A 19,527-nucleotide genomic window follows, 5' to 3' on the forward strand; every position below is an offset into this window, starting at 1 on the left:
ACATTTTCTATCCCTTTGCATTTTTCATTTATTACTCTCTCTTTTCCCTTTGCTCTTTCTTACCTTTGTCTATCTTTCTCCTCTTGCTGTTACTTCCCTTTCTCATTTTGCTTTTTTCTTCTCTTTCTCCTTTTACTCCTGCTTTCCTTTCTCTCCCTTTCTCCTTTTGATCTTCCTTCCTTTTCACTTTTTGCTCTTTCTTCTATTTCTCTTCTTCTCCTAACTCTTTCTTACCTTGCTCTTTCTTCTCTTTATCTCTCATTGTCCTTTTGCTTTCTTCCCATCTCTCTCCTTGTCCTTTTGCTCTTTATTCCTTTCACTCCCTTTCTCATTTTGCTATTTCTTCTATTTATTTCTCCTTTCTCTTCTTTCTTTTGCTACTCCTTCCCTTTCTCTATTTTCTCCTTTTATTTTCCTCCATTTCTTTCTCCTTTGCTCTTTCTTCTATTTCATTATCCTTTTGCTCTCTTCCCTTTCTCTCTTTCTCCTTTTGCTATTTCTTTCCTTTCTCTCTCCTTCTGCTCTTTCTTCCATTTCTGTCTCACATTTCTGTCTCACACTTCCTTCTCATTCCCATTCTCACTGTGTGCAAGACATCTCTGCACTTGACAATCCGCTTTCTGCTGCTCCTTGAAGGAACGTAAACATCATACAAATTCCTTCCTCCCTGCAATTACGAATGCGGAAGCCATGAAGAGCAGCGGAGGATGGACGAAGAGTTGAAGCTCCACCGGTGACGCACGGAAGAATAATGGCCCTCCACGACAAGAATAGAGACACAAAACGTTAACGTGTTCAAACGTCGAGACACAGCCAGCGATTATTCTCTCGTCACAATGCGTATTCCTCCAGTTTATCTTCACACAAGCTCCAGATTTTGCAAGTCTAGATGAAAATTGAGATCTAGGGCAGTTGTCGGCAGTGGCTTATTTGTTACTTTGTTTCAGGGGTCTTCGCACTTCACATTTTCCTCTTGTTTATGATGTATTCTACAAATTATATGACGGTACTGCAGTTGTTGCAGTACCTTAAGACATACATAATATTTCTCTTTATAATTTACGTCGCCTTTTTTCTTCTTTAGGTCAATCGCGCAGATGAGGGTGCAAATTGCCTTTCGCAGATGACCTGAAATTCTACAGGAAAATAAGCAAACAAGATGATAGTGTTCAACTTCAAAATGATATTACAAATTTAGAAACGTGGACAATAAATAATGATTTAACACTAAATATCAATAAATGCCATTTTATATCATATACTCGAAAGAAATTTCAATTGAATTTCAGTATCAAATATACAACGATACTCTAGCAAAAAAAATTTTAGTCAAGGATTTAGGTTTTTTTATTTTAATTCAAATCTTACTTTTAATAAACACGTATAACAAATAATCAGTGAAGCGTTCAAGAGCCTTGGGTTCATTCTTAGAATGGGGAGGGATTTCAAGAGTATAGACACACTAAAAGTTTTGTATTATACATATGTAAGACCAAAACTCGAATATGCATCTGTTATATGGAATACAGACACAGCAAAGTACAGTGAAGCAATTGAAAGAGTCCAATCACGATTTCTTAGATTTTTAAAATACAAATTTCAGAAAGTTTACCCCACATTTGAACACTACGACAACCTAATATATGAAAGTCGGTTTACGAAGCTGTGTCATAGAAGAACGTTACAGGAAATAGTATTCTTGTGGAAGTTGTTAAATAACGAAGTAGATGCTGAACATCTACTCTGCCAGATAAATTTTCGAATCCCGTCGTCGAAAACTAGACTCAAGAACGAAGTTTTTCTTATAAAGAAGGCTAGATCGGAAATTAAAAATAAATCTCCATTGTGGAGAATGTGCACCAGTTACAATAAATTGTTAATCAATAATAATAACAGCATTGACATCTTTTCTATGAACCTAAGGGACCTCAGTAAAGCCACTATTAACACAATGACCTAAGCTTAGACACATAATTTCCTAATGAAATGATATGTGATCAAGTGTGTGTGTATATATATAGGAAATAATTTTAAATGTATTTTTATGTAGGTGTGTGTATATTTTATATATATTTATTACAGAAATATATGTAATTGTATTCACTATGTATCCTTCATATGGGCTCTGTAATTAGGTATGTACCTGTTGAGTTCGATAAATAAATAAATGTTTGCTTGAGTTTACTTTTAACAACACTTTATGAACAGAAAGGTTAATCGGGGGTGTAGGGGTGACCCTTTTTTGTTTGGAGACACCCAAATGTCAACCTCTCTTTTATGTAGTACAGCCAGGACTGCATTTTACAGACTATCGATGCTCTGGTGACAGCAACCAGTATAATCGTCTGTAGGAAATGTGTTGTGTCGTTCATATTTGTTTGTGATTGTCCCTTCATTTATGTCATCGTATCACCATTTACTCCATCACCGCGATTAGCCAAACGTGGCAGAAAAACGACGTAAGATAACATAATAAATCAAGAAAAGCTAATCGGGACAAACAAAAGAACTTTCAGCCAAAATCCTTTGCGCACCTTTTTGCCTTCATCCGTTCAACTCAGGCCACTCTGTCCGTCCCCTCCGCGCGGGGGTACGGTGCACAGAAGTCTGCGCAGGCTCTTTTGCCCATGGTTCCATTATACCACTATGTGCCTCCACCGGGTATCGAACCGGGAACCCTTGATTGCAAGGCGACGACGGAGGATAATAATGATTAGATGAAGACACAAAAATAAACGCCTGTAATAACGACAGACATTTCACGCTTCTTCAATATTGTGATTTCCATGCAAAATTTTCTAAAAAGAAAAAAAACAAGTAGTTTTTCAAAAACGTTATTATGAAATTTCTTCTACGCCACGAGAAATTTTGGAAGGACCATGGGGAAAGTTTTCAAGGACTCTATTGAATCACGTTTTTTAAGTGTGGAGGGACAGATATTATTATTATTTACATATATAAAATATTGTTTATGTCAACTTTACCTCCAAAAATTTATTGTAAGTTGGTGGAAGCACATCACTGAATCAGCCTCGTAGACAACTTGTAAACACATTCGTTGAACTTGCTTGAACATCCTTGAAAATACATATCTGTTCTCTGCCTGCTTCAATCACGTGTGGGATTGTGGAATGCCTTTACCCTCAGCGACGAATAGGTCGTAAATCGTATTTGACGTTTGTGATTCCCGAACACCACACTCTTTTCTTCTTCCTCTGCCTTTCCCTCAAGTCCCGTACGTGTCGTCACGTACTCCTCCGCCATTGGTCGTTGGCCCAGAAGGTGAGCCGCAGAAGAACGAAACGGAAAGGACTGACCTCCAGTTCTTCATGCCTGTAGCCGGATCTCAGGCAAAGCAGGGAAAGCCACACAAACAGGTGGGTGTGGAGTGACTGCTTCTTGCGCACGTGAAACGACCCGACAACTCCCGGTCACGAATTATGAAACTCAAAGTAAAAATGAAAGGTGAATAAATTCAGAATTGCAGTAACGTACCAGGTGACTTTTCAATTAGTATAGGATGGGGGTATGATGTTTATTACATAAAGGTCCAGGGATTTTAAAATAATTAAATTCCGGTCCAGGAGAGAAAATCAGGAAGCGTAACTGGGTTCTCGACAGTAAAGAATCTTTCTATCTGTAAAGTATTTGAATTCGGTCCATGAACTTCCGGATAAATTTAAATACGGTCCAGGACCTTTTTTTCCGGATCAATTTAAATACGTTCGCGGAACCTTTTTTCCCGATGAATTTAAATACGGTCAAGGAACAATTTTTCAATGAAACAATACGCAACTTGGACCGAATTTAAATTGTGCGAGAAAATAGTTCCGGTCCTGCAGTGGAACACAATAGAACCCATTAGAAATAATTTGTTCCTGAACCTTCATCAACCCTGACATGAGTATCCACTGTGCGAATTAAGCCTTTGCTTTAGAAGGGGAATATGTCACTCAGTGGGGTATTTGCGATTTCATTTCGGGGTTAGATTTTTTTTGGGGGGTATGCAAATTTGTATATGTTACCAGCCAGTAAAATAAACTAGAAGGATAAAAACATTTCTAGTTGCGGTAGGGGTAAAAATAATTTTCGTTTGTCGGGAATACATTTTTTTCTGGGGGCAGGGTGTCCCCGGTATTCCCCCCGTTAATTCGCACAGTGCCTTTTCTAAACACACTTTTTTCCGCATAGCCGACCTCTGATGCCAGGGGTCCCGGGTTCGAATCCCGGTATGGGCATATATGTGTTCTTTGTGAGCGTCCCTTCACCGATTCCATAATCATCTTTGGGATTAGCCAAAAGTGGCATAAAAGCTGTAATCAATCAATCAATCAATCATGTCATTCTTTTCCGGATTTTTGAGGAGCCCCATGTCCCCCCCACTTTCATTCGTTAGTTGTTACCTGGGGCCTCCCCGACGGCGTAGTGGTAATGTCGTCGCGTTGTAATCAAGTGGTTCCAGGTTCGACGCACGGCGGAGGTACATCACGGTTCAGATCTCACTTTAAACTCTAAGTCTAGTCCTAATCAGACTATGTGTGGATAAAGTGGACTTGAAGCAAAAATTCATTAGTTGTTACTCAATTCTTTCAAGCGTTGAACTTTAAAAAATTACTCTGAATATCAGTATAACAAAACAAAATGCTACCTATTTTAGATAACTTCAATGAATTTATTATCTCAGTCTGCATCGTATTTTAGCTAAAGCCAAAATACGTATCTCACGTATCAACATTCAAAACCTATCTACAATCCAAAATAAGATTATACCTGGCTGATTTGAGATGTTTCACGCTCTTTATTCTGGCGTATTCATACAAAAGCGTCCGCCCACTTGAAAGGTGAACCCAAGCACGTGACCTCTATACGCATTTCCCCCACATCCAATAGCTTTCTCTCGACACACATGTGGAGCTTATCTTTTTCTGATATCCCGCGCAGTTACCGTTGCATAGATCGGGGAGAGGAAACCGAATTCGCATCACTTGTTGGTTCTCGCTTCTGTGGCTTTCTCTTGTAACACTCGTCACTTCCTTCATCAATATATGTGCTTCGGAACGATGTATCGTGGGTTCGAATCGACACAGACATGCGCGACACTTCGTGTTCAAGAAATTAAGTGAGATGTTTCAATAGATCGCAAGTTTAAAGAATTCAACTTCCTCACCATTCCGGATATCACTTTCCTAAACTAGTGACATACCTCTGTACATAGTAAAACTGCATAAGATTAGCTCTACAGCCCAATTAGGGATGACGGTACCGAGGAGACCTTGTAAATATTGAGAAAGACACATTCATTCATTATAGGGTTGCCAGACGTTATACGGGATTGTCCCCTTTTTTTTTTTTAAGAAATGTCCAGGTATCCTGGAAAATGTTCTCGAGACGCCCATTTGTACCGTATTTAGCTAAAGAAATAATAAGTGAATGAGAATAGGTCAAGTTCTGAATTTTATAGTAATTCATTGGGGAAAAAATGTCCTCTTAAAGGACGCCAAGAGTTCACTCAAATATTAATATATTTTGTCAAAATGTTAAAAATTAGAGATTAACAATTCTTTAAACAGCAATTGATTTTGTAATGTTTAAAGATGTTATAAAAAATAAATAATTAACTATACCCATGCCTATATAATCTGTATGTCCCGTTTTTTTTATTTTAGAAGTATGGCAACCCTATTCATTAGCAATTAAAGCTACTCTTTTCATTCATTAGCAGTTATCGTCAACTAATCTTTCATTCATTAGTAGTTATGGTCAACTAAACCAGCTCCTATTTCATTCACTGGCAGTTATGGTCAACTAAACCAGCTATGTTATTTGATTATTTAATATCTTGAGGCCGCAAAAGTAATTCTCTGATTTGTTTTCAATCGTTCGAAGTTAGTCTAACAAATTAACAGATAACATAAATATCTGGCATGAACCTAAAATCGTGAAAATATTATCTTCGGACGAACAGTCCAATATCCAAAAGGTTCTTCCGTTGACCGTAAGCACAGAATTGGACATATTGTGCTGCTTATTCGCTACCCTGTGCCAATTTGCATTATGAATTATTCTTACAAATTAGCCAGATGGATTCAAGGGCATGGAAAAATAACTGCAATGTCGAAAGGAGTGCGCACGCGATGTAATTGTGAACTGCTGAATGATGCTGAATCGTATGAAATGTAAATGGAGCACACCACTAATTAAATTCAAATATTATGCATAATTACGGAAACAACGCACTCGTTAATTTACACATTGAGTTTTACGTTAATTGTTACGTAATTAAGTGTTCTACAAGCTTGTTGCTTCCAATCGTCACTATTAAGCTGTTACGAAGACTAGTTGATTGAATTAGGTTACTTTACGTTGCTCTTCTTTCACTTTTGGCTAATCGCGACGATGAGGATGAATTGTGATGGATGACAATCACACACATTACCGACGACACAACAACATTTCTACAGAGCATTATCCTGGTTGCAGGTCTACGCGCCAGAGCCTTGTTAATTTGCAAAATACAGTCCTGCAGAAAGTACTTGTACAGTGGGATCCATGAGTATTACCGTGCAAATTGTCCATGACTATTTTCATTAATTCTTCTCTCACAACCTATGTCTCTTTAAGCGATGGACTTTTATGTATGCTAATGCAGAAGTTTTCAACAGCTTGTTTTGAGTTTTCTTTTAATTCTTGAAGCTGTTATTGGGTCAAATAAAGAGCATGAGCATGGTGATGGACAATTTGCACGGTAATACTCATGGATCCCACTGTACCCTGAAGATAGAAGTGATGTTAGCTCTCGAAAACTTGGAATCCTCTTCACAACTCACCTGGTTCATATCCCGAGAGAATATTTTCATTAAAACTCTTTCATGTTGATTTGATATTCGTGCTCTAGAGCATTCCGTGTACAGAATACATCCTGTATACAAGAAACATCCATGAAGTACATAACACCTATGTTACAATAATTTCCTGCAAATTCAGCGAATTTGTATTGCATTCAAAAGTTCTTAAACGTTATACTTGTGTTTGTAGGGTATATTCATGAGCATATTATAATTTCCCCATTGTTATATCATTTGAGAACTTGCAAGATAACACATAAAGTGTATCGAGATCCAAGCTCTTTGTAATTTAGTTGCAGTTCAGATTCACATGTTAGTTCAATGAGAAACTTAACTCGTTGTTGATTGGGTTCGAGGCTTTCATTTATCTTCATAATCAACTTGATCTGGAGAGCCACTTTGTGTGCTGTCAACAGCTAGATCTTTTCAACCATGCGTCATTGGGACTTTCCTTGCTGTACAAGGGCGATACGTATTTAAATACAAGAACACATTAAGTTTATAAGAATGAAGTACGTGATCGAATTCTTCACAGAAGTAGCATGTGCATTCATAATTATCTCCACATCTAGCTACTCGACACGTAGTTTGTGCATACAATAATTTATATACACACTGAAGACATGTTAAAGAGTGCAGACTTAGTATCAGATATAACTTTTAAATACTTATATTTTTGTTACATGATAGATATTGATGATATACATACAGAGAGAGTATGTATTTTCTGGATGGATAATAAATTTTACACTATCAATTTTTACCTTATAAGCAGCAGCCATAAAGTGTGAGGTAGAAGCCTTTAAGATGAATTTCGCATTATGTTACAACTTATTATACAAGTTGTCCAATCCTGCTATAAAAGCAAAATTAATTACCACTATATCTACACTGTTCCCAACGAAACATTTGTAGGATTCGGGAGTGGGGAGTTTCAGCCCCCAGAGCCCACCCCCTTGCTACGTGCCTGCTATCAATCGAAGTTTACCAAAGCTCGTGGGTGAGTGGAATTGTACTCTTAATTTCAAACAACTTTTGTAGAGAACATTTTTGGTTTGGTCCACTGTTTTCGAAGGGATTGTCGCCTCCCCGATGGCGCAGTGGTAGCCTTGCCGCCTTGTAATCAAGGGATCCCGGGTTCGATACCCGGTGGAGGCACAAGTGGTTCGGATCCCACTTTAAAACTGTAGGTCCAGTCCCAATTAGCCTTACTGTGCATAAAAAGGACTTAAAACACCAACTCAACTCAACCCAACCAACTCGAAGGGGTTGTCGAAAACTATTTTATTCTAACAGGTTAATGTTTACAAAATTGAGAACAAATTATAAACATCTTATACGTCATCACAAGAAAACAACTAAGGCGAGTCGAATTGTGGTATTTTGAAAATGAGAATTTTAAATGGGAAAGTGACTCCATTAATCCCTTGTTGGATAGTGTCCTAATTTCAAGGACATATATTTCTATATGGATTACCGTATTCTAATAGGCGGCCAAAAAAACGAGTTTATACGAACTTGCACGAATGAAAAGGGATCAGTTTGCCCGGCAGCTGATCCTAGGGCTCTCGAGAAGCATCTGATCGCGGTCTCCCGTTCAACACCGCGTAGTTAATTGGAAAGGTAGAAGCGGCCGGAGCGTGGCGTTGATCACGTCAGAACTATGAACGGTGCAAACGGAAAGATTTATCGTAATAACAGGATACCACGCAGCAAAAATATATTTTTTTTACTATTTACAACATACGGACCAAAAATAGAACGAGGTTTTATTAGATGAGACTTAGCTCCCATAACAAGAATGAATTCGAATCAAAATGAACGTCTGAATCTCGCACCTATAACTTCCCATGCACGGTTCGAGGTTTGCATTTGCTTCCGGTTTCAGTGGATACGAGAAAGCAACACCACACGACAGGCAGTTTGTTTTTTCATATGGAAAGGGTGTTTCCTCTTCCTGTAATGGACTCTCCATATGGCGAAAGTTACACATTTCTTTACACACTATAAAAAAATTTAAAAAATTATAAATAAAAGTGTGAAGGATTAAAAAAAATCAACATTGGTTTAGCAAGCATTTGCACTAATTTAATTGTATAAGTGATTGCTTGATTTGATTTATTTTACTTCGCTTTTCTTGCACTTTTTGACTAATCACGAAGGAACTTATCTCAAAAATGGTCAAAACACTACATTCGTTCAAACACAAAAATTGTACGAGTTTTTAAAATACCAATGTTAAATGTACAAATAATATTGTTACTAATGTAATTAATGTCCATCAAGCTAATATTTAGATCCCAATTCTTGAGAGAGATTTTTCAAAAGTATTTACTAATAATAAATAAATAGTAACAATTAAATTATAACTAATAAAATTGCACTATCCTGGGCTTCTAAATTAAACACCATTCATGATGTGACCACACGACGTTCCACTTGAATCCTCTAGAACGATCTAAAATGGTGCAAATGGTTTGTTTTTCTCACTTGTGAACAATTACGTATGCATGTAACAATCGTTAGCACAAGTTATTTTTGTGAGAATAACTTTAACTGACGAATTTCTGCAAATGTGAATTTTGATAAAATACTATTAATAGTTTTGTAGATGTAAACTGTACTGCTAATACAGTATGGCTGTGAATTGCAAGAAGAAAACTGAAATAAGTTCAGGTTCAATGCCTACTTTAATGTCTTTTTTTTTTAGGGCGTTTATTTAAGACACTATTTTAGTGCATTTTCTTATTTTATAGCGCCTTTTAAGTGCATGTTTTCATCATTTTTGGTGCCTATACATCCGTAACAGTTTTCGTAAGAACAGAGAGAAGCATTTGTAGAACAAAGTTTCATATACAAACTTCATTTCACAAGATTGATCAGTCACCAAAACCTGGAAAGGGAAGCAATTTCTGCATTTCCCGTTTCCTGTAACGAGCGTATTCTGTAAATCTCGCCTGCATGATTTTCGCAGCCTTCCCGATGCCGATCCTGCTAGGTAGCATGGACAGCCACAATCCCCACCTGTCGTGAATTCCGCCTTTTTTTCCTACTTGCCGGCAGCGAGCACGGAGTGGAAATTCCACGGAGGCCATATACATATTCCAACCCACGTGACGTACGGTGCAGTGCATAGGTCTCGTACACCTGGCGCATGCGTAACAAAGTGACCCGCATCGTGCGAAGCATGGTAATGCGTGCGATTCTACGTATGGATGAAGTCACACACCGACGCTGTCGCTGGTAAACTAATCGCCAAGGTCAAGTGCTATGAGTTCATTGCTTTCACAGACCCTCGATGTGTCCGTGTGCATGGTTTTGAGCATGACCATCGTTTGTTTTGCTTCGTCACAGATTACCAGCAAGGGAGAATATATTCTTCGTTCAGTGTAGGAACGAAGCGTAAACAAAGGCACGTGTGTAATTCCAATGTATCCAACAATTCTAATTTAACTAAGCGGTATATATATTTTAGTTTCAGAGTTTACAATTCAGATTTCACATACTCAGACTCGAAATACATTTACACACACAAGCCACAAATGTTATGGGATGTACTAATCTACGAAATATTGTTCATTGTGTAAGAATTTCAAAATTTCAAACTAAAATTTAATTAATCAACTTCAACTTGCAATAATCCTCCTTCTGTCAGAGAGATTGTTCTGTAAAAGAAAGGATTGAGAGAATTCTGTTTTATATTCTACGCAGTTTTCTCTTCCTTTCTCGATCTAAACTGTGGAAAACATGCCTCGGGCAGTTATAAATATGTACAAATTCAATGGGATTTCGATTAATAAAAGTTGCAATTTTTCACATCTGTAGAGAACAATTCACGAAAAATTCCCAGAATATATAATTATTTTTTCATATCAAGAAGTACCTTTTGCTAAGAGCACAAGTATGATATTACAATAATTTGTGGATAATTTTGGAAACGATGTAGGCTACACAAATGAAAATTTGGTTAGAAAATTAATATTTGGTTGTTATATGTAAAATTTCTTACGGTTCTTTTGAGATTTTATTTTTAACGATTGTACCTAATCAGTATTTTCAGGAATTTTGAACCATTTTAAGTTTTTTGAACCGAATTCATTATTTTTAGAGCCTATTTTAGGAAAGTAAAAGCACACGTTTTAGAACCTAAAAATCCAAGGTCTAGTAATACGAGGTGTATCATACGGACTATATTCTCACGCGCAATGTTTATACGGGAAAGCTACAATATTACGTAGCTTGTTCTATACGAGACTTTGAACAGAACGAAGCTCCAATAACGGCAAGAGTCTAAGCATAAACATTGCCATGACTTCATTTCTTACACATATTTGACGTAATTAACAGTAAACAGAGTACACCTCGTTAAATAACCCAATCTTTATCACCTGAGTGATCTTCACCTTTTTCTCGCACGATGAAATAAATATCGTTTATCTGAATGTTCTTCCGTATTGCATGTGAAAAATCACCTTATCTGTCGTGTGTATTGGATTCAACTCCCAGCATAAATTCACAGTTTATGTGAAGTCAAAAAGTTCGCATGTGATATCTACTGTATTCTGCTTACATGTTTCGAAGATCCTGTTTAGGCAACAGGCAAGAAATGATTCTCACTTTGCATACCAACTATGTTGTTTTGCAAATAGAAACATGTTTTTAAATCTTGTAGTTATGTTTCAATCATACCAACCTCTTACGCCCTAATTGGTGCAAATTTTTCCTTGACAATTTCAACTGGATTCTAATACTTACAATTCAAACTTGTTTAGCGATTTATAAAAAAAAGCTTTTACTAGTAATAAAACATAGTCGGTTATGCATGTTATACACGTAACATACATAACATACCCGTAGATACCACGTAACATACTCGTACACATGTAACTAAAGAATAGTTATACATTAATGAAATCATGGGTTTTCCCCATTTTAAGCCACAAACTGAGAACACATGGCCCAACATAAATTCTGATCATCTTATTAACAAATTAGAAATTTATTTTAATATTTGCTTGAGGTTTGCCAAGGCTTTTATGATTTTTTTTATATATGCATAAAATAATATGAAATTGAGACTATATTCTAAATATCACTATATAATGGACAGTTCTTACGGCCTTCCATACATAATGGGGGGTGTTAAGGTGAATATTTTGTCTTGGGTTACAGAAAGATTCGCCCCTGATTTCTCAATGGTTACAGGGAAGGCAAGGTATCTTTTAGTGTTCTGCAATCCACTCAGTTAGGCGTGCCCGTCTATTTGGCAATTACTTAACACCTTACTGCCCTGTGCGTCACATGAAAGCTTTAATGAGTAGTTGTTACATACATTTGCACACTTTTTAGCAACTACCACAAAAGGATTTCAAGGGAATAATACATTCAAGGACACCACGAAAACTCATCTCGAACTAGCGTGTTACTACACATCATGGGACCAAATCTAAACAAAAATTTGATTAGAATAGCAACTGAAATTTAAACACGGCGGTGTCCTAGTAGTCTAACGGTTAGCGTAGAGTCCTAATCCCACGCATCAATTCCATGTCAGGTATTTTTCAATTGTGATAAGACTTGGGCATCCAATCATTTGCATCGTCACAGAGACGAACAAGTGGCGTAAAAATAGAAATTATAGAAATAAATTTACACACCTAGAATGTAATCTTCTGCAAGGATGGCCATATATTGATGCAATTGCATGCGGATAGTACTTCATCCAATTTATCCGTAGCTATTAATTTGTATATCGTACAGTGTGAAATCTGGATATCGTATAGCATGAAATTCTTATTTCATATACCGAGAAATCTATACAGGGTGTCTCATATGTAATAGCGCAAACTGACACAGGTGAAAGTACACGATAATAGAAGCAAAAAAGTCTCAGCAAACATTGGTCTGCAAAGAGCCGTTTTCGCGATAGTCGAGAATGTGTGATTACAAGCTGCCACTGACTTCATTGTTTGTAAACGTCGTCCTATAGTGGAACCACGAGTAAAACAACCTGCGCAGACCCGCGAGTCCTGTGCACCGTACTCCCGCGAGTAGGGGAGGGGGAGAGTGGACCATGCTTCCTTATGGGCCCAGGTGGAGGGAAGAAGGGAAAGCTGCACGGGGACTTGTCGTCCCAAGGTTTTTTTTCCTTGTGGTCAATCTATAGTTGGTAAAATGCTAATAATGTGTGCGAATATGTGGGTACAAGCCGTCATTGATTGCATTTTGTAAACATCGAGTGCTTTACTCTTGCGCGGTGCGAGGTTTGCAATTGCTTACAAAACAGAACATTTCCGAGAGGTGGCGTTGCAATCAAACAGAACATTTCCGAGAGGTGGTACGGCTTGTACCCACCCACTCGCACACATTATTAGCATTTTACCAACTAGGACGACGTTTACAAACAATGAAGTCAGTGGCGGCTTGTAATCATACATTCGCAATTATCTCGAAAACGGCTCTTTTGCAGACCCATGTTTATTGATACTTTTTTGCTTCTATTCTCGTGTACTTTCACCTGTGTCAGTTTGCGCTATTACTTTTGAGACACTCTGTATATCGTATAGTATGATATCTGCAAACTGTATAGTGTGAAATCTGTACATCGAATACCGTAAAATCTGTATTTCTTTGCCAGCTCTACAATACATAACGTCGAAATCAGACCCTGACGTACAGTCACTGGTAAAAAAATGGGACACCTAGATCCTGAAATGCTCGCTTCCCTGCAAGGCGTTGTGTGTGTTGCCTATCTCTACGGCGATAAGTGGATGTTAATAGCAAATTTTCAATGGCAACTTCCACAACCGCCGTAGAGTTAGGCAACACACATAACGCCTTGCAGAGAAACGAGCATTTAAGGATCTAAGTGTCCCATTTTTATTACAGGTGACTGTACAGTGGACTTTGACAAAGGTGTCGCTCCCAGGGAGTTGAGGGTGGGCTCCGATCCACTCTCCTGCTCATCTAACGTAATTACATGAGAAATTTTGAGAATCAATTATACTGTAGTAGAGAAATAACCATACACAGAGAGAGGATAAAGAGGGAGATAGAGAGAAAATAGAAATAGAGGAAGACATAATGATAGCAACATTAAGTCTCGATCTCGTATCAACAAGTCTCGAAGGAGTCTCGTTCTCGTCTAGATCTTTACAAGGCTGTCTGGGTGCCATTCCTAATTTCTGCGAGCTGATCAGCTAAAAGAGGAGGGGGGGAAAAGCAGTTAAGTTAATCACAGTTTATTTGTACGATAGAATCACAGTTCTGATTGTGATTTATTGATCACAGTGGTTAGAAATCACGGGAAGAGGCATTTCCACTTTACTAGATTTTGTCTGAAAGCACCCCCTAGAGACTGCTGCCAGGCAGCCTGTTCGGTCATTTGAGTCAATTATCGCGGGCTGGATACAGACAGATGGTGGGAAAAGCCAACAAGAAGGATCGTCTGAGGGTAGGAGGGCAAACACGTAGAGAATGCACTTATAAATCATAGGGGAGGGAGGAAGACATAAAGCTCTCCTTGTTTGGTGCCAGTCACGTGACCTTGTAATAGGCCCAGAAAGAAAGCGAAGAGACGGCCGGTCAACCAATTCTGTTGCAACAGCTGAACTGAGTAGGCTATACTCGTATGGCCGAGTGCACCAACGCCGATTATTTCGAAGTTCAGATGAGCGGGATCAATTTTGATCCACTCTAAATGAACTTGGTTTAAAGATTTGCATTGCACCAACGAAAAACGACGTTCAAGAGATTCCGTTCAAATGATCCGAGATTAATTTGTAAGGCTATACCTGATTGGTTGGCTAAAACAAATGACAATCAAGAACCCCACCGAATAGTGTGATGTGTTAAAGTATCAACGTGTAGGAGAAGAAAGTAATTTGGGCCGCAAACTTATCTGAATTTGAGAAATGTACTGATCAACCTTGTCGACGAGTACAAGGATGTAGTAGGGTGTAAAGAAATAATAATCTTAAAAAAGAACTGACGGCATAAGACAAAAGAATAAGGAGAAAGCATGGAACCTTCTTCTACGGGACTTCAATGCCTTACGAAATGCATTCGCGAGAGAACAGCGTACGCTGAAACTCGCCCGCTCAATAAAGATATTTTTTATTATTATTATTACTGTATTGTGGTAAGTATTTGAATTTTTCATTTCTTAATTCTTATATATTTATATTGTCATGTCGTGTAGCAACACCATGTAGCAATATCGTAACATTGCTCTGTTCTAATTTACCTTGCACATGTTTTGTGTTCTGGGATAGAAAGTACAGTATTTAGAAACATTTTGACTTTGCACCACAGAACCACAAATTATTATTATTATTTTGGCAGTTTTTAGTTTACTTTACACAACTCTCGAATTATCAGCATTGTACATCCAACATCTCTAGCGTTTGCACGCCCTCGATATCACTTTCCGCTCTTTTTATATTCAAAAACAACTGCCTGCAGTCGAAGCGTCAGTATCGTGAACCAGGATCGGCCACCAAAACGGTGGCGAATGGCCGTTCAGAAGATAAACTCGTTTTGATGTTCCTAGATCGCGATCAAGTGTTGAACCGTCTTCGTGCAATGGAATTTTCCAGTGATCCTTTCCCGATCCGAGTTTAAAATTTGATCTTCGTTCGTGCACACGGCCAGTAATGGTACTACGAATAACAACATAGTTTTAATAAATCGAATCGTTTATTTAATATATAAAAATTTCAAGATTAATCCGATTTTTCCACTCCTCTGCGAGACTGGTATAAATTTAAACTGTGGGGTTTAAAATCAGATACAAAGGATCACGATTATACAATGCGAGTTTCACGAATTAGTACAAAATAGCCAAAATAGCAATGAGGAGCGTCTATAACAATGCAACAGTGCATTACATTACTGGTAAATAAAACGCAAAAGGGAAAACTATGAAAACAGTAAACAGATTGTTTCAAAAAGTTTACGTATCCTAAGATCCGCCCCCCCCCCCCTTCTCTGCCGTAATTTTTATGATTTAGCAGTACCCATTAGAAACATGGTATATTTTCCACAACATGGCTATAATGCAGGCGCGGCTCGTGCATTATTTACCCGGGGGTTCACTGAAGTCATGTGACATATATTCAGTTTCCGCAAAATAGACTTCCTTCGCCTAACAAAAGGATGGGGGGAGGGCTTAAAAGATTTGTCCAGAATTTTTTTACCTGGGAGTATAAGGTTTTGTATTAGGGGTGTGCGAATAAATTCAGGGCTGAAACTACAATAAATTGTGCCTTTATGAAAAAAGTTGAGTTTTCTTGGAATGTCATGGACATCCTCAAGTAGGGGCAGGTAATATTTTTTTTTTCCCCAGGAGGAGCAAAAAACACTCTTTCAGTCTGAAGTTGCTGCAACGCTTTTATAATAATTACCAAAAATTACTGTGACTGAAATTAAATTATATGCGTGTAATATATAATTTTTTGTTTACTTTCGATTTCCATGGGGGGCGGCCCCCTTTTCCCCTTCCGGACGTCCATGCCGACTAATCAGAACTGGTCCTACATTTATTAAAGGGAAATGGCAACTAATGGCATGTGCATTATAGAAATCAAACCTGAGACCCTTTTCATTGATACGCGACAGCTTTGTTCAAATTTGGGGCTGGTCGACCAGCACACGCTTTTTTTCAGTGGACAAGGAAGTTTGTTTACGTTAATTACGTGCATTTCTATCGGTCATTTCTTACCTGCGCGGACAGCAACGCCTACACTGCATCAAATGACATAACCTAGGTAAAGTCCATCCCTCGCTTCACTCGCAGCATCACTTAATACTTTCCAACAAGTATCCAAGCACTTCAAAAACTAACAAACTTGAGACGATTGACACCGAGCGACAACGAGTCACGTCTTCGCGCCATTCTTTCTCTTTCGCGAACCCGAAGTGTTTCCACCTTTAAGCAAAAACCTCTGAATGCATGCACGAGCTATTTTGGTAATGTATCTCCTTTATTTTAATTCATCGCATCTAATTCCAGCTTTTATTTGTTTCCACTCATCCATCTCTGCCACAATCTTGCATTTATTCCAAGAAGTTCGGTGCAAAAATGATACAAAGAGAATATTGAATATGTAATGTGTGCGCTTCAAACTTGAACAGCACACAGCAACACTGGAAGGGAGGAAGATCGGAGCCTTGTCCCGCGCCTTATGCGAGAGAACGAACTGCGCATGACCGTTGGGTGTCGACATAGGTTCTGCAATCTCATCTTCCATGTATTTTGTCCTATACCCTCCTCGAGCTTCTGCTCCCGCGCGAAGCTTTCACAATGGCAAGAGCTGTCCTGTGGGGGTTCAACTGAGGGTCTGTATCAGGGCGGCCGAATCGCGGTTTCTTCTTCTCAGCAAAAGAGTTCACCGTATTACGGGCACAAATACATGACTTATTGTGTAGAATTTTTAGCGAAATAATGTGGAAATGTAAAGACATTGTTTATTGTTCATTCTCGAGGTGATTATCGTATATTACTGGGGGTTCACTGATCCTGTGCGCTATAGGGCCAACCGCGCCTGCTATAATGTCCATTTATAATTATACAGTATCATGAAAAAGTAAGCTATATCACCTATGCGAAAAAGTTGTAGTGTTTGGGTCTTGTGTTTGACAGTCTGCTCTATGTATTTATTCAGTACATTTAAGCTCGTACAGTCGTACTGTACGTCAGTATTCTGTGACTTGACGTCACTAACGCAAATAACGATACCAGTCAGCCAAAGGTGAGCGCTACGCTGACACGCTACACATATGTAAACGTGAATTTCTACTGGATGTGAAGGTTCGAGAGAATATATTTACTATTGCTGAATCATTATCCATAATAAATGGCATGACCCCTTAGACTTGCATCCTAAATGCAATTCTAGTTCTTGTGTATTGCTTCAATTTGTGATTCACCCATCAGCATTCCCCCACAGTGAGTGAAGTATATGTTCCGCTAACTGCTACATTTTCCTTATTTCACCCTCATACTCAACTTGTTCCGTTTCCCCGCCAAAAAAAGCAAAGTTCCAAGGAAGAATTCTGTTTCAGATCCACAATAACAAATGTCATAATTTACATAATACATGTACTTATAGAATACAGCAACAGAGACAGATCATGATAATCATTGAACGAATCTTGTTCCTGCTGCTGTTTCACTCCCAATTTTCATTGTCATTATTTATCAGTCTTAATTTTTACTTACTTTATATTTAATAATATAAATTCGGATTAAGTCTTCATGTACAGTGGGATCCATGAGTATTACCGTGCAAATTGTTCATGAATATTTTCATTAATTTTTATCTTACATCCTATGTGCTTTTAAGCGATGGAATTTTTTTATGTACTGCTGCAGAAGTTGTCAACAGCTTGTTTTGAGTTTTTTTTAATTCTTGAAGCTTTTATTGGGTTAAATAAAGTTCACGAACATGGTGATGGACAATTTGCACGGTAATACTCATGGATCCCACTGTACAAAATTTACCCTGGAGGTAATGCTTGAAACTTGATTTTCACAGAATTGAAGATAGACCGAGAATGCTTCTAAAACTGCAGTGTTACCCGATCTAACTTTTATGTGCTTTTACTGTCAACACGTTTCTTACGGAACCAGCTAAAGTAAATGAATTACTGAGGATGAGGAAATATATTCAGATTTCACCCTCCCCCCTCATATCGCACATATTGCAGAATGGTGCCAAGGTGTAAAATTCTTCTTCATGTATCTTAAAAATATAACATGTTGAATTTTATATTATTTTAAGGACCCCCACCAACATTTTGATGACATCGTCCGCACCATTATCTACCCATGTATACTCACTCGTTCTCTCTCACTCGTCTGTCGTGCCTTCATTTTTGCCCCTCGGAACGCCTATAGAGTGAGCTCGCCGGGAATCAAACCGGCGAGCCCTTGATTACATGACGATATTTTGATTCTATATACTATTCTATCACGATATCACAACAAAAATCCAGTAATTTACACTCCGTACCAGACAAGAAGAAAAGCTTTTCATTGAAGAAAAGGAGGGAAACCAGTAAAAATGACAGCTACAACTTGACACAAAGTGTAATGCAATGTTAAAACTTACCTTCATTGATATAATCCTCCGAGCCTGTGCAATCAGACAGCCAGTGGCTTGTACTTTCCAGGCGCTCCGCCCAATCCGTGAACGCTATTTCGTCTATCTCACTGGAGTCATCCATGATCCTTTGACATAACACGACACTACACAAAAACCAATTCACACGGGCTTCACTTTTCTACTTGCTGTCACAGCAACTCTCACACAAAACTGTTGAAAGGACGAAATCCTAAGTTTGCTCCTGTCCCCGCCAGCGAGTGAGTAGCCAATGGACGATGCGTGCAGAAGCACGTGACACTGCAGCCAGCCACTGTTGGTTGATGTGAAGAGGGGAGAATTCTGTGCGCTAGACGGCGGGTGTTGTGGTACCAGTTGACTGAATTTGTTACTGAATTTAGTTATTTTTTTATCTGCAGATTGACGCGATGCATACGCACATACAAACGTATAATTAATTGATTTTTATTGATTTTGTTTATTTTACTCGCTTTTTGGCCACTTTTGGCTAATTGCAAAAATGGGGATGAGTAATGACATGATGAAATTGATGAATGGACACTCACAAACACCCATGC

The 19,527-nt window shown here is 38.3% G+C and overlaps 1 protein-coding gene across 1 annotated transcript in view; it reads right to left on the reverse strand.

Annotated features, from left to right (window-relative positions):
• LOC146005400 (uncharacterized) overlaps nucleotides 1-19,151 on the reverse strand; it is a 284,737-nt gene extending 265,586 nt beyond the window's left edge. Inside the window, exon 1 of the mRNA XM_083144639.1 lies at nucleotides 18,959-19,151. Within this exon, the coding sequence (XP_083000765.1) occupies nucleotides 18,959-19,073 (115 nt within the window). The 5' untranslated portion in view covers nucleotides 19,074-19,151. The remainder of the gene's footprint in view (nucleotides 1-18,958) is intronic.
• Nucleotides 19,152-19,527: the final 376 nt, after the last annotated feature.

This window comes from Lepisma saccharinum, chromosome 23, assembly GCF_977018435.1.
Source record: "Lepisma saccharinum chromosome 23, izLepSacc3.1, whole genome shotgun sequence".
NCBI classification, from domain to species: Eukaryota; Metazoa; Arthropoda; class Insecta; order Zygentoma; family Lepismatidae; genus Lepisma; species Lepisma saccharinum.